We start from the raw sequence: 15,392 nt of genomic DNA, 5'->3' as shown, positions 1-15,392 counted from the left end.
GATGGCCCGCTCAGTTTGGGAGCAGTGTTCTCCACCCACCAGAAAACGGCCATCCCAGGGGATGGGAGAGAAGGGGGAGCAGGAGTGTGCATGCAGGGGTGATCGTGATTGAAGGAGGAGTCAGAAATTCCAAAGGCAAGTGGGACACACAAGGGCTGGGGTGTGTGTGCAAACCGCAGGCACGCAGGGGTGACAGAGTGTGCCTGCTGGGTCCACAGGGAGCGCATGGGCGGGGAGAGTGAGGACAGGGTGGGTGAGCTCGGCGCATGCGCGAGGGCACCTTTGCAGGCACTGATCATCTGGAGCACCATCTCCGCGGCCCCCCGGGTGTGCAGCCGCGCCTGCTGGTACAGCAGCCTCTGCTTCTCCATCTCCTTCTCCTGGGGCAGAGCCAGGCCCGCAGCACCGAGTGACTCCAGGCTCACCAGGCCAGCCTTTCCCCTCATAGCCTAGTCCCTCACGCCTGCCCTCCCTGCTCCAGCCACAGCCACTGGCTCCTTCCTTCAGCTGTGAGCTCCCTCTGTCCCCTCCGTCTGAGGTCCCGGATTTGCCTCCTGCACTCAGTGCCCGGCCGGGCATGGAGCAATCTTAACCTGGGCCCATGGACTTCCAAGGGGTCAATGGATAAAATCCAGGAGGTCTGTGAACTTGGATGGAAAAAGTTATATTTTTACGTTTACCCTCCTCTAACTGAAATGTAGCATTTCCCTCCATTATGGGTGAGGCCGTAAATCACAGCAATATTGGCAGAACCTGTGGTCATGTCACCAATAAGAACCACAGATGACTCCATGTCACATTATTTTTGTGACATCTCGAAATATCGCTTATGGTCATCACTATCCATCAATTACAGTAGCTATCAGACCCACTCTTAGATCTGGTTATTTGAGAGATGAATAAAGAATGCAGATATTACTGTGCCACAAATTTTTTTAACAATATATTGATAACTCTCTCAATATGCTTGTTTCCTCTGTTATGAATTCATTATTTACGTTTAAAGACAAACATGATTCTGAGAAAGACTTTGCCAGATGCCAAAAGGGACCCTGGCTTAAACGGTTAAGAAACTCAGGGACGTACTTGCTGACTGCCTTCAGGTTGGATGGATGGGTTTGCTGTGTGTTTACTAGCTCTTTCTCACTGCCTGGCCTTTGCATATGCTGTGCCCCCTACCTGGAACACCTTTCTCCTTTTCCTCAACTGGACACTCCTTTTATCTTTCTGCTCAGACATCGCCTCCTCTGAGAAGCCCCTCCTGATACCCGTCCCCACAGGCTGGGTCAAGCGCCTTACCTGGGCTCCCACAGCCCCATGGACTTCCCCCAGGGCCCCCTGAATTTCTCTGGCTTCTCCAGTCCTGACCCCTCTGCTGGTGCCCCCCCCATCCCCCCCGACCCCTCTGCCTGAGTCTCCCTCATCACTCTGAACACTTTCTGCTGTTACTGTCTGGTTGATGTATCTGTCTCCCAAGTGGACTGACTTGGTCACTGCTGTGTCCCCAACATCACCCAGCCCAGGGCCGGACCCAGAGCCTTGCTCTGTGAGCATGCTGAATGAATGGGGATGACTGAAGTCGGGGTCCGCCATCTCTTTCCTCCAAGACCTCCTGATCCCACGTACCTCAAAGGAAACCTCAACCTCGTCTTCCGCCTCAGTGTTCTCCTCTCCCTCCTCCAGGTGGCAGCTCTGGGGATGGGGCATCAGTTAGAGATGGCGAACAGAGGAGACAGCCCAGGCCACTCCCAGCCCTTTCAGTGGACGAGTCTTGTAGTGGGGAGGCTCCCTGCCCTGGACGGGGGCAGGGCCTCACCTTTGCCATGATATCAGCGTACGCCATATACAGGTAATCCTCTTCCAGTTTGCTGAGGGAGTAAGTGGGGAGAGAGTAAGGACCCCAGAGGAGAGGACCCCCATCTTATAACAGCCACCTGTCCCCAGGCTCAGGCTGAGTGGTTCACATGGGGTAGACTGTCCACTGCCGGAGTGGGCATGTGATGAAAGCTGAGCCGATCGGGACCTTCTGTCTGCTTGGCCAGCACTGTAGGTCAGAGATGGTCATGTGATCCAGGCTGGTCCCATGGAATTCATTCTGGGAGTTTTGCTGGGGCTATTGGTAGAGGTGCTCCCTTTCCACTGGGATCACTACTACAATGGTGCGATGGAAGCCTGGAGCTTCTGGGGCCATCTCGGCACCTGTTGGCTCACTTGACAAGCATGACCAACCACTTCTCCTTGGGTCTCCTCTATAATATTGATCATAATAATAATAGAAATAATGGCCAACATGTTAGCCCCTGTTCTGAGTGCTTTATAGATATTAACAAATTAATCCTCCCAGTAATTCGATTAGGTAGATATATTACTAGCCCCATTTTACAGATGAGGCAACTGAGGTGCAAAGATCCTTCTTGGCCAAGGTCACACAGCCTGTATTGAGATTCAAACCTGGATAGTCTAACTCCAGAGTCCTTGCTTTCCCAGAGGATGGAAAACAGGACCCTCAGCTCCCAGCCTCCCTTGCAGCTAGTGGTGGCCTGATGTCAGAATTCCGGCCAATGAGATATGTGCGCAAGCCCACCAGGGAGAGCTTTCCTTGGAGGAAAAGGTTTTGGTCTTACTTAGAGGAGAGCCTTGCCCCTTCTGTCTGCCTGGCATGTGGTCATGTCTGGAAGTCAGCATCCATCTTGTGACCACAAGACAACAGCTCCGAGTGGCAGGGCAGGAAGCCTGAATGAACCTGGGTCCCTGTCAGTGTCATGGTGTCGCTACCCCGCCCTGGACATCCTCCCTCCTGACTTCACGTATGTGAGGAAAATAAATCCCTGTGCCTCCATTTCCTCATGCACAAAAACGAGTTGATAATAGTATCTACCTCATAGTGTGAAGATTGAGTGAGAGAATATACATATCAAGTGCTCAGCGTGGTGCTGACACATAATAAGCCTTTGATAAATGTGGCCTGTTATCAGCATCAGCCGCGGCATCCTTATCACTGTTATTTATTCCCAGACTGCCATTAGTCCATAGGAAGCCTTTGTGTGAATTAGAAAAAGGCGCCCCTTCCTCACTTCCGTCTGTTATGAATTTGTCATAATATACTGATTTCTCCCCTCTAATATACTGATTTTGTCTGAGCAAGACACTTTTTTCTAGAAAAGCCTGAATTGATATCAACTGTGATGTGAACCCTTGTGAAGTGCTCAGCCTGCACAACAGTACATGGGACCCTGCCTGTCCTAGTCAAATGACATTAGAAGAGCAGCCGGGGGCTCCCCCAGGACACAGAGGGTCTCTCTTGAGGAACAGGAGGTTGCTGGGGTGGGGGTGGGGGAGCGGGGTCCTTCCAGGACCTAGGAAGGGTCTTCACCTCTTTTCAGTCAGGGCAGCACGGCTGAAGTGCAGGACCAGCTGGTGCAGGGGGTCTGGCTTCCTCTCCTCCACTTCCTCCTCTTCCTCCTCCTGCTCCCCAGCTTTCTGGAGGGAGGGGTGGGACTTGGGGGAGGGGCTTCTAGAGTCCCCTCCTGTCTCCCCCCATAGCCCTGCAGGGCTGGAATTTTTTCTCCTCCCACACATCCTGCCCCCTCCCCTGGTTCTGCCCCGGCCAGAGGCTGCCATTCCCACACCCCTCAATGTGGAGGGCCACCCCGGGAGGTGTGCAATGAACAGCTCAGCCCCTGCCCCATCCAGCTCTGCCCCACACTCCCAGGCAGGCCCCAGCGCACTGAAAGGTCATCTATCATGCGGTCCTCAAAGCTGTGGTCTTCAGTCAGGATCCACGCGGCCTTGTAGCTCTCCAGGAACATGTTACATGCCCGGTGCCTGCAAGGGGAAGGTGGGGCGACACTGAGACCTTCTCCCCTCCACACCCCCTCTGGCCTGCCACGCATCTGCCTCCCCCAACCATTCCTCAAGACCGCAACGTGTGGGCACTCCATCCTCCCGCCTCCTCAGCCACCCTTTCTCCACGGCCCCTCAAGCTATCCTCCTTCCTGGGGGTCTTACGTGGGCAGGTTGTACAGGGGCGTCATACGGAAACAGGCGACGACTGCCCTCCGGCGCTGCTTGGACAAGAGCTTGTGCCACACGGCCTTCTTGGACTTGTAAGGGTGCTCGATCTGGGGGCGGGACAATCTGTCATGTCCCCAGACCCTGCCCCTCCCCAGGCAAAGCTGCTCATCTGTGCCCAGGTCCAAATTCAGGCCCGACTCACGGGCTGAAGGAACACCCTGGCTCCACCGATAGAGTCGAGGTTCTGACCTGGGCTCTGCTTCCAGACCTGGCGCCGCTCCAGACCCAGGGCCGCTACCCAGGCTCCGCTCCAATCCAAGACCCACCCAAGGCCCTGCCCACTGAGTCACGCGTCTTCCCCAGGCCCCACTCCCAGACCCAAAGTTCTGCCCCCTGGCCCCGCCCCCAGGCCCGAGATTAAGCACCAGCGCCTGCCCCCAAAGCCGAGTTTACATTCTAAGCCTTGTTTTAAATTCAAGGCCCGCCCCTTGCCCCGCTCAGAGACCCAAGGTTCACCAACAGGCCACGCCCACAGAGTCAAGGCCCACCCCTCCCCCTCCCCGTCCCCGCTCAGAGGCCTGAAATTCACCCGCAGGCCCCGCCCACAGAGCCAAGGCTCGCCCCTTTCCCCACCCAGAGACCGAAAGTTCCTCCGCTGGCCCCGCCCATATATTTAAGGCCCGCCCTTGCCCCGCCCACAGACCCAGTGTTCACCCGCCAGCCCCGCCCACACACCCAAGGCCCGCCCCTTGCCCCGCCCAGAAGCCCGAGGTTAACCCGCAGGCCCCGCCCTCAAAGCCGAAGTCCGCCCCTTGCCCCGCCCACAGACCAACCGTTCACCCGCCAGCCCCGCCCACACATCCAAGGCCCGCCCCCTGCCCCGCCCAGAAGCCTGAGGTTCATCCGCCGGCCCCGCCCACAGAGTCGAGGCCCGCCCCTGGCCCCGCCCAGAGACCCGAGCTCCAGCGCCCCGCAGGGAGACCCCTCGGGACCCGCCCACCTGCTCCAGATGGTAGAGCACCGCAGACACTTCCTGGACTCTGCGCACGATCTTCTCGGGGTCGTCGGCGTCCTCCTCGCGGCCAGGGAGGCCCCGGTACAGGGCCATCTGCCAGCGCAGGGAAGGGGAGCCTTCGACCTGCGAGGAGAGACGGCCGCCGGCGTGAGGACCCCTCCCCTGACCGCTGCGCCCCTCGGCCGGGCTGCTCCGAGGGCCCCTCCGCGCGGCCGGGCTTCCCCGGCCGCCCGCCCCCTTCCAGTGCTGTGACGGTGCAGTGGGTGAGTACAAGTCAGGCCCTCCGATGCCTGGTACACAGTAAACGCTCGAACGTTGGCCATTATTGTTGCCATATCCTGACGTGCGCCTTGCGTTGCAGACTGAGGGGGCGTACCTTTCCCTGAAGGTGAAGGTTGTTTTGCAGAAATTCCCGGACCTCCTCGTCTGTGTCTTTCTGGGGAGACATGGCCAGGCCGGGTCACTCCGGAGGGCGCCCAGCGTCCTCCTTGACCCACAGCCCCTTCCCTTCTAGGCCCGTCACCCCAGCAGCTCGTGGGAGGCTTGCGTGGGGAGGGTCTGAGAGCAACTGGAAGGACCAAAGGTCAGGAGGATCAGAGGGGGTCCTGGAGAGCATCGGAGGCCACAGAAGCACTGAGAAGAGACCATAAAATTAGAGGGGCCTCGTGAGGGGCATGAGGTAGGGGGTGACATGAGAATATCCTCAAAGGTCAAATAAGGCCTCAGAGGGACTATCGGGGGTCAGAGGAGGGTCAGAGTGGGGCTGGGAGTAAGTGGGAGATGGGCAGGGAGTTTCTGAGGATCAGAGGGGGGAGGGGGGTTATAAGGGAGACACAGGTCAGCAGAGGTTATGGGGGCTCAGGCAGATCAGCCATGTCACTGATGGGGTTTACACGGAGGCCAAAGGAGGGGTCAGCAGGTGGGGGTTCCTTAGGCTCCCAGAGAGGGGAGCCCTTAAGGAGAGGTCTAGGAGGGGTCCCAGGAGAGGGAGACCAAGCAGAAGGGTCAGAGGGGCCCTGGAGGGCTCTTTGGGGTCTTGGCAGGACTCAGCAGGTCCTAGGAGGAGCTTGTGGTCCTGAGGGAAGGAGACTTTAGGGTTCCAGGAAAGGGGGGGTGCTCATGATACCAGGGGAGAAGTCAGTGGTCTTCAGGGCCCCAGGGGAGTTAGTAGGTTGTCAGGGTGCTTAGGAGTGTCCTGGGGGAAGGTTCTAGGAGTCTAAGAGCAGAATCCTGGAAGGGCTCCTTAGGGTCCCTGAAGCTGAAAAGTATCTAGGTGGGGAGGTTGCTGTCCCATAGAAGGGGTAAGTGGGGTCCTGGGAGGCCTCTTTGGGGTCCCAGAGGGCTTAAGAGGGTTCAGGGGTGGGGTCAGTTGATCCTCAGGGTCCTTGAGACCTCAGAGGTTTGAGTGTGGCCCTGGGGAAGGGGCCATTAGGATCCTGGGGGGCTACTTAGGGTCACAGGGTGCTCACTGGGCCCCTGAGAGTCTTTGGGGGCTCAGCCAGGTGTCAACAGAGTCCAGGGGAAGGGGTCAGCAGGATCCTGAGGGAAAGAGGTGGTGAGCTGGAGAGCTCAGTGGGGCCCCAGAGGTTCAGGGGAGGGCCAGTGGGATCATGAGGGGTTTGGTGGGTCCCAAGGGGTTAGGGGAGTTCCTGGTAGAGGGCTCGGAGGAGTCTCGGGGGCTCGTGGTGTCTCGGGTGGGGTCCTCAGGGTCCCAGCAGGTTTGGCATGGTCCTGGGGTGGGGGGATGTTCAGTAGGGGGACTGAAGGCTCAATGTGGCCCTTGGGTCCCAGGGGTCTTAGTGGCCTTTCTAGTTAGGGGTCCCAGTTAGGGTCCTTCGGTCCCAGGGCCCTGGCAGTATCCTGAGTGGGGTCCTCAGCAACCCAGGGGATGATTCAGGGCATCCTAGGGGGCCCAGTGAGTCCTCAGGGTCCTGGAGAAGGACTCAGCAGGGTCCTCAGGGTCCAGGGGGATCCTGGAGTTCAGTAGGGTCCCGGGGCTCGGTGGGGTGCTGAGCGGGATCTGGCAGGGTCCCGGAATGGGGCTGGGCAGGCACCAGGGCGTAGCGGGTCTTGGCCAGCGCGATGAGGTCCTGGTCAGTGGGTGCACACATGTTCAGGCCGATGGGCAGCATCTTCTTGAGCGTGGCCACGATCAGGGACGTCTGCACGGAGTACCGGTCCCCCCGGCGCTTCTTCTTGGTGCGTTCCTGGTCCGAGCCACCCGACTGTGGGGACACGGGGCTCAGCGCCAGCCCGAGACCCAGCCCAGCCCCGTGCCCCAGCCCCAACCTGCAGCCATGGTCCACACTCCCGCCCCCAGCCTGGACACCAGGCACCCCTCCCCGATCTCAGAGCCTGCCTCAGTTTCCACTCCAGACCTTGCTGATCTTTCACTTCACACCCTCAGCCCAGACCCTAGACCCTCCCAGACCCAAGCCCCTATCCCAAAATCCCAACTTCTATCCCAAACCCTTCCAGATGCCACCCAAATTCCAAGCCTTTCTCAACCTCTGGCAGTCTTCTCCCAGAATTCCCTAAGAACTCCAGTGCCGCTCCCTCATCCCCCCACCCCGCACAACCCCACATTTCATGTCCCAAGACTGAGTTCCCAAGAATGAGATGAAGGCGCAGACCCATAAAGAGTCTCAAGAGACAAGAGAAGTTGGAAGAAAAAGAGAGACTGAGAAACCGAGACAGACAAGGAGACAGGAAGATAGAAGGTGCAAGAGAGATCCAGAAAGAGCGGAGGCAGAAACACGGGGCACAGAGTCCCACAGCCGTGTTCTGGAGCCTCGTGTGCAGACTCGCGGCCAGGGCCGGCCCAGTCACGCCAATGGGAAGCCCCGCTGACAAGCTGCAGCCAGAGCCACATCCACGCCGGCTCATAGTATCGAGCGCGACCCCCGTGGGCCGTACATGCGGCGTCTCACTGAGTCCTTGCAGAGCCCAGCGGCCCCCGGATGCCATCCGAGGCTCAAAAGGAGGACACTTGACCAAGGTCACACAGCTAACTGCCAAGAGTCAGGATTCTAACCCAAGTCTGTCTGACCCCAGAGCCCAAGCCTTAAACCCAACCATGCGCGTGCCTTTCCCCCCCTCTTCCCTTCCCCCGTGACCTCAGCCCACAATGCTGCGATGATGCTTCACGGAAAGCTGAGAGGTGCTGGGTTTTTTTTAAACAATAGTTAAAAAAAAAAAAAAAAGTTAATTTGCCAAATGCTGAGGGTTGGGAAGGGAATGGAAGGTTCAGGGGGGTGCAGGGAGGAAGAGAAAGAGGGTGGAGGCTGGGAGCCAAGGTGGGGAGCAGGAGCGGGGGTTTGGGGGTGAAGAGGGTATTAGCCAAGAGCCATGCGGAAGGTCACAGACGTGGGGCTGACCTGTACATCTCCCGCCTGCTTCGTCAGGTTGCAGACAGAGACAAGAAGGGTTACCCCAGTCCCTCAGAGAAGCCCAGGCCCCCTCCAAGCTGGCCCTACCCTAGCTCCTCTGCCCCACCCGACTCGCCTCCCCTAGCTGGGCCTTTCTAGACCTTGACTCCAGGAGGATGGGTTTGTTCTTTAGGACCCTGAAGAGGGCAGTTCTGAGAAGGATACGGGGAGAGGAAAGGGGGGAGATGAGGAAAGAAATGGGAGATGGGGAGGAGGGAGGAGAAAGATGAGGAACAAGGGAGATGGGGAGGAGGGTGACTGGGAGGAGGGAGATGGGGAGGAGGGGGGAGAAAGATGAGGAACAAGGGAGATGGGGAGGAGGGAGATGGGAAGGAAGGAGTTAGGGAGGAGGAAGACTGGGAGGAGGGAGATGAAGAGGAGGTAGACGGGGAGGAGGGAAGAGAAAGATGAGGAACAAGGGAGATGGGGAGGAGGGAGATGAGGATGAGGATGACAGGGAGGAGGAAGACTGAGAGGAGAGAAATGAAGAGGAGGGAGACTGGGAGGAGGGAGATGGGGAGGAAAAGGCAGATGGGGAGGGGGGAGGAGACGGGGAAGAGAGAAGAGGGAGATGGGGCGGCTGTGAGGACAGCAGGGAATGTGAGCAGGACGGGACAGGCTGGCCAGGTGAGGAAGGTCGGGTAGGAAGCCCTGGAGGGTATCTCCTCCCCCTACTAAGCCCTTCTCCCGGAACAGAGCACCCACCTTGGCCATTTTGCTCTTGTTGTCGGCAGTCAGGAACGACATGTTGTTGATCTCGTTCTGGACCACAAAGTTCTGCTCCTCGCGCTTAAAGTTCTGGTGGGGGAGGCAGCATTGGGGATCAGACAGGGAGGGACAGGGCGTCTTGGGGCAGCAGCGTCGGGGTTATGGAGAGGAGGGGCGGAGTGGGCGGGGACTCACGTGGGACTTGGACCAGTAGATGAAGATCTCGCCCACCATCCTGAACAGCTCCTCCGCGCTGGGATTGGGCTCCGTGAGCCAGTGCGCCCTAGGCAGGCAGGGAAGGGACTGGTGAGCGATGGGGGCGATGGGGGTGGGGAAGCCCAGGAGAGGGGGCCGCACACATCTCAGGAGAGGGGATCAGGGGACCAGGAGACTGCAAGGGGAGGGATAGAGTTTTCTAGGGGAATCTGGCATTCAGATGATTTAAAATTTTTAAATAACCATTTCCTTTTCCAAAAAAATTTTCTTTCTCTGACCTTTTTATTGAAGTAAAACATAAATATAAAGTGTCAACTTGAGGAATTATCACAAAGTGAACACACTTGCATAACCACCACCCAAGTCAAGAGATAGACCATTTCCAGTCCCCAGAGGTACCCTCGTGTCCCCCCAGCCACTCCCCCTTCCCTCCTCTTGAAAGATGACCCTCATCCTTGATTTCTAGACTATAAATTATTTCTGTCTATTCTTGAATGTTACATAAATAGATGATATGATATGTATTCTATTTTTTATTCTTTGGACTTCGTTCAGTCAACCTGATGTTTGTGAGATTCACCCATGTTGTCGTGTGTTGCAACAGGCTGTCCCCTTTCACTGCCGTGTAGTATTCTACTGTCTGAATATACCACAGTTTACTTGTTCAGACTCTTTGACCCGGCACTCCCACTCCTAGGAATCGGCCCTATAGCAAGGCCTACTCATGAGCACAAAGATGGATGTGCAAGGATCTATATAGCATGCATACCACTGCTTCCCCTTTCTGCTCTCCTGACAGACATAACTAATCAATCAGAGCACCCTTTCTCACAAAGCCCCGGTGCAACCTTAGAATCTGTTTCAACCAGGATGGAGCTTGGAGTTGAAATTTATTTGCTCTCCCTGGGTTAGGCTGCCCCTTGGAGTTAATGATTCTTTAACAGTGCTTCTGATTTTAGGGAGATGTTAGCTACTGGTTAATACCTGTGCTTGCCCTTTTATCTAAGACCTGTGTTTCTGGGGAAATTAGGCTGGCCAGACTGGACTGTCTTCCTTTCTTCTCTCAGTGATGGAGGAAGCCCTGCCCATTAGGCTTCACTGCACAAATCAGACAGCCCCGTCTACCCAAGCCTGGAGGGGAAAAGTGGGGCTCCTTATGGCCACACCACAAGCCCCCAGGGGCTCAGATTCAGGAGGGGTGGGGAGCAGAAGGGGAGCCAACGCCGCGGGCTGGGTTTTGTTGGGCCAGAAGCAATTGAGGGGGGGGGTCAGAAGGCTGGACGGGGTCAGGTGAGAACTGCAGGAGGTTTATAGCAAGTCAGAAGGTGAGGGGTCGGGGCGGGTTGGGCTGGGTGTGGGGGATGCGGGGGACATGCTGACCTGTTGTTGTCCACGTAGCGGATGAGCAGTGGGTAGAGGGCGTACAGGTCCCGGCAGAGCACGGAGAACTCGTCCCGCACCAGGAGCTCCCCCTCCTGGGCCTCTGCCTTGGCCTCCAGGCGCAGCTGCTCCTCCTCGGCCACCACCTTCCCCGCGCGCTTGCGCAGCCGCCCGATGGTGGGGATGAAGTGCGAGTGCAGGAGCTCGGGCCGGGCCCGGCTCACGATGGGCTGGGCGAACACTGCAGAAGCAAACGGGGGCGCTCGCTGCTGGCCTCCAACTCCGGCAGCTGACCTATGACCTCTGACCCCACCCCTGACCTCTGTTCCCATCCCAGACCCCTGACCTGTACCTCTGACCCAGCAGCTATCATTGACCCCAGCCTGACCCTGGCTTCTAACCCCAGCATCTACCTCTGATCCCACTCCTGACCTTGGGCCTGACCTCTGACACAGCTCCTGACCTCTGACCCCAACAATTTAATCCTAACCTGATCTCTTACCCTAGCCCGTGACCTCTCACCCCTGACCTGGCCCATACCCAGACTCTTACCTCACTGCATGATTTCCCACTATGACCCCTGGCTTCTTACCCCAGCCCCTGACCTCTGACCTCAGCTCCTATCTCTAGCTTGACCACGATCCAAAACCCGATTCCTGACACGGAACTTCTGAACCAGGAATCCCAACTCTTTAAAGACTCATTTAGTGACCTAGAACCATAGCTGACCATATCAGGGACCCTGACACTTGACCTGGTCCTCTGACGCTTTATATAAAGAACTCAGGCTTCTGACCCAGCTCCTAACCCCTGGCCTAACCCTCTCCAGGCTCCAGAAATTCAGAATCCAGTCTGGAGGGCTCCCAGGACCCATCCATCCACCTCAGACCCTATGACCCTGAGATTCTGACCCCTTGCAGTGACCCCTGACCTTCTGACCCTGAGAAAACCTAGACTCTGACTCCTCTCAACTCCCAGAAGACCATGGACCCTGGGATCTCCCTCTCAGACCATCAGATCGAGGGACCCGAGGCCCAGGACACTGGCCCCAGCCCTCAAGAGCCAGGCGCCCCAGACCCACCAGCGAGCCGCTTCATCCACGTGGCCTCGTCGATGCCCAGGTTGTTGACGATGATCCGCAGAATGTTCCCCAGCAGGGAGTTGAGGTGGTCAGAGGTGACGGCTGTGCAGGGCGGGGGGGCCCCGGCGGGCAGGGCGGGCGGGGGTGCCTCGGGCCCACGCTCCCACCAGCGGGGCAGGTAGCTACACAGCATGGGCAGCGTGATCTCGATGACGTGCGGCATCTCTGTGTAGCGGGCGCCCGACTCGGCCAGCCCCCCGATGTCCGCCATGAGCCGCTCCAGCACCGGGATGTCAGGACACATCTCCTCCACGCTGTTGGGGAGCCCCAGGACTGGGGTGCAGGGGGGGTCAGGGCAGGCCAGCCCATCGCCCCAGACCTCAGCGTCCACACCACAAACCAGGGCCCCCACAAACTCTGGGACTTCCCAATCTGGAGCGCCCCCAACCTGGGGAATCCTCTGGCCCTCAGAGCCCAGACTGGGCCACACTGCCCCCAAAGTGGGCTCTCCCCTGGGCCTGTGCGGGGTGGGACGCCACCCTGACAGCTGCCCCAGCCCCACACAACTTACTGGCCCGCTCCCGGGGGGACTTGGTGGTGTACACGGAGCAGGCGTTGTACTCGTTCAGCTGAGGCTCCAGGAACGCCACCGGCATGGCTGCTGCCAGGCGGGCCAGGCACTCCCCCAGGGCTGGCCGCAGCCTGGAAGAGGGGCTTCTTAGCTCCCACGCCCCTCTGCCTGGTCCTGGGTCCCAGCGCTTCCTCCACAGAAGTGCCTGTCCCCAGAGCCCTTCAGAGCAGCGCCGGGCACTGGTGGGCATCAATGTGGCGTTTTTCTGGGGTTTCCCGACTGCCCCCTTGCTCCACCAGTGATGCTGGCTCAGGAGAGCCCATGTGGGCACTGCCAGGGGCCCTCCCCAGAGCCCCCAGCGTGCCGTGGCTCCTGTGGACCACGCAACCTGGAACCCTGGCCCGCAAGTGCCTGCCCACCTGGCCCCAGCTGGTGGCCTCCACTTCCTTCTCTGGCCTTCCCCCCCTGAGCGCCCTCACGTGGCCGCTTTGGGGAACTGCAGCTGCCACAGTGCGCATGTCTGTGGCTGTAGCCTGACCGTCTCCCCCGCTTTTCACTCCCCTATCTTCTCCTGCGCTCTCCCCTCCCTGAGCCCTTACAGTACCCACCCCAGTCCCCAACCAGGGCTCGCCCGCCTTACTTTTCCACGTAAGGGTTCCTGGTGGTTCCCAGAGAGTAGATACTGCACAGCGTTCGGTAGCAAGAGACCTGGACGTCATCCACTGAGGGAGGGAGGGAGGCGAGGGTCGGGGATGCGCCTGCCACACGCGTCGTCCCCCACCCCTCCCTCGTCTCCAATAGAGGGTAAGAGCAGGGGCTGTAGGGCCAGCCTGCCGTTTACTAGTTTTGTGACTTGAGCAAGGACCATCTCTCTCTTGGCCTCAGTTTCCCTATCTGTAAAATGGGGATAATTATAGTATTTTCCTCATGGGGTGGTTGTGAGGATTAAATGAGTTACTACTTGGAAAGCAGTTGGAACAGGGTATACAGCAGGCACTGCATAAAGGCTAGCTGTTGTTCTTTCCTTGGAGAGGACTCGTGGATCTCTTTGATGAGAGTGATGGACGCTCTCTCCAGAAGAAAGCAAGCAAAAATCCAATCCTGACTACGATTTTAGGTGATCCACATACCCCCTAGAAGGCCAGGTGAAGAACCTCATCAATTTCACTAATGTCATGAGGGCAGAAAGTGGGCAGAGAGGCTGTTCTAGATTGAAAAGAGACAACAGAGACCTAACAACCAAACGCAGTGGAGAAACTTCACTGGATTCTGAATTGTTTTGAAAAACTCAAAGACATTTGGAGGGTAACAGGGAAATTTAAGTATAGTCAGGCTAGGTGTGATACTGATGTTGTGGTTCCATACGAGAAGGTTCTTATCCCAGTGGATGCAGGCTGACTGTTCAGGGATGGATGTCACTGAGTGTGCAACTCACATTCAAAAGTTCAGCAAAAAAGTTTGTAGATACTTTCCCCATAAAGTGAAAGGAAAGCAAATGGGGCACAGCGCTAACAATTCTTTTTTTTTTTGACTTTTCTGTATGTTTTTAAATTTTCGAAATAAAATGTTGGAGTGGGGGAGAACTACTTTTCTTGCTTTTATCAATAGGTTCTAATTTCAAATAAACAGAGAGCTGAGACATGGCTTCACTCTCCCTTGGTCCCCACAGCCCATCAGCCCTACAGCCTATCCTGGACGCCTCCCCCAGGCATCCCCTGGGCCCCTCACAACCTGGGCATCTCCCCCAAACATGTTACTTCTTCTAGTCTGTCTCCTGCAGGCCCCAGTGTCCCCAGGTCCCCAGGCCAGGGTCTTGGGCTTCACTCTGGACGCCTCCCGTCCACAGCTCATCTCCTCGGCCTCCTCAGCGTCTCTCCCACCAGCCCCTCCTGTCCTTCCCTCGGCCCACCATGGTCCAGGCCACATCTTCTAAGGCTCTTTTGAGCACCTGTACACAAGATGTCATGCCACCTCACCCGGTGTTCCATCTTGCCTGTGTCTCACTAACAACAGTATGTTACACCCTGTGTGTGCTGTGCCACACACCCCGGGCTGGGTCACATACTCTGGGTGCCATTTGGTAAGATAAACACTGCAGATGCTGCCAACTGACTCCCAATAACTGCTCGTCCTCCTAGTCACAGACCTCCAATATTTAGCTCAACCCATGACCTCCTAGAATAAAGACTACTCTCCCAGGATCCCTTGCAGCAACAGGTGGCCATGTGCCAAGGTCTGGACACTAGGATGGATGTAGGCAGAAGTGATGCGGACCACTTCTAGATCGTTCCTTTAAAAGAACTGAGGTGCCCTCCTCTTTGCTTTTTCCCCTCTCCTACTGGCCAGAATGAGGAAGTATCAGTGCGCTATCTTATGGATATGGATACGGATCCATCATATGGACAAAGGCAACAGTTCAGAGATGGCAGAGCAACAAGGTGGAGGGAACCAGGGATGCTGACATCATGATCCACTTACAAGTAGATCGTTACATGAGAAAGAAATACATTCTATCTTGTTTAAGCTACAGTCATTAGGGGCTTTTGTTAGAGCTGCTGAACCTGTAATTAACTCATTCCGTTACCTGCCAATTTCCTGAAAGCACGCTTTGCTTACAGCTATAAATACACACTCAAACACCCGGGGATTCTATCAGGCGCACGGGGTGGGTGGTGTTGGCTGAACTGACCCCCGACCCCTGCCCTCGGGGTCAGGAGCCCTTACGGATCACATCGTCTCCGAACTGGTGCTGGGCGATGTGCTGGAAGAGCGTGGTGAGGACGGGCAGCAGGGCCACGGTGGTGTAGGTGAGGTTCTGGCCCACGCCCTTCACCTGCGTGCGCGCCTGCGACACCTTGCCCAGGCGCAGGTTCTCCACCATCTTCTCGATGTCCTCCGAGGCGCTCTCGAAGAAGGAGCGGAGGCCAGCCTTCACGATCTCAGGGCCTGACTTCATCACCGTCCTGGGAGGGAAGCGGG

At 57.3% G+C, this 15,392-nt stretch overlaps 1 protein-coding gene across 1 annotated transcript in view; it reads right to left on the bottom strand.

Annotated features, from left to right (window-relative positions):
• The window catches only part of RYR1 (ryanodine receptor 1), a 110,169-nt gene that overhangs the window by 38,000 nt on the left and 56,777 nt on the right, over window positions 1-15,392 (bottom strand). The window contains exons 63-78 of the mRNA XM_058531057.1: window positions 15,138-15,376; window positions 13,054-13,135; window positions 12,414-12,544; window positions 11,843-12,175; window positions 10,762-11,002; window positions 9,361-9,448; window positions 9,163-9,255; window positions 7,084-7,254; window positions 5,406-5,465; window positions 5,015-5,152; window positions 4,009-4,121; window positions 3,729-3,825; window positions 3,374-3,480; window positions 1,817-1,868; window positions 1,627-1,692; window positions 281-380 (exon numbers count right to left, since the gene is read on the bottom strand). Coding sequence (XP_058387040.1) covers window positions 281-380; window positions 1,627-1,692; window positions 1,817-1,868; window positions 3,374-3,480; window positions 3,729-3,825; window positions 4,009-4,121; window positions 5,015-5,152; window positions 5,406-5,465; window positions 7,084-7,254; window positions 9,163-9,255; window positions 9,361-9,448; window positions 10,762-11,002; window positions 11,843-12,175; window positions 12,414-12,544; window positions 13,054-13,135; window positions 15,138-15,376 — 2,111 coding nt within the window. The remainder of the gene's footprint in view (window positions 1-280; window positions 381-1,626; window positions 1,693-1,816; window positions 1,869-3,373; window positions 3,481-3,728; window positions 3,826-4,008; window positions 4,122-5,014; window positions 5,153-5,405; window positions 5,466-7,083; window positions 7,255-9,162; window positions 9,256-9,360; window positions 9,449-10,761; window positions 11,003-11,842; window positions 12,176-12,413; window positions 12,545-13,053; window positions 13,136-15,137; window positions 15,377-15,392) is intronic.

This window comes from Diceros bicornis, chromosome 34, assembly GCF_020826845.1.
Source record: "Diceros bicornis minor isolate mBicDic1 chromosome 34, mDicBic1.mat.cur, whole genome shotgun sequence".
In the NCBI taxonomy this organism is placed as follows: Eukaryota; Metazoa; Chordata; class Mammalia; order Perissodactyla; family Rhinocerotidae; genus Diceros; species Diceros bicornis.
The sequence above is the reverse complement of the archived record's forward strand: the minus strand, read 5'-3'. Positions and strand labels throughout refer to the sequence as shown.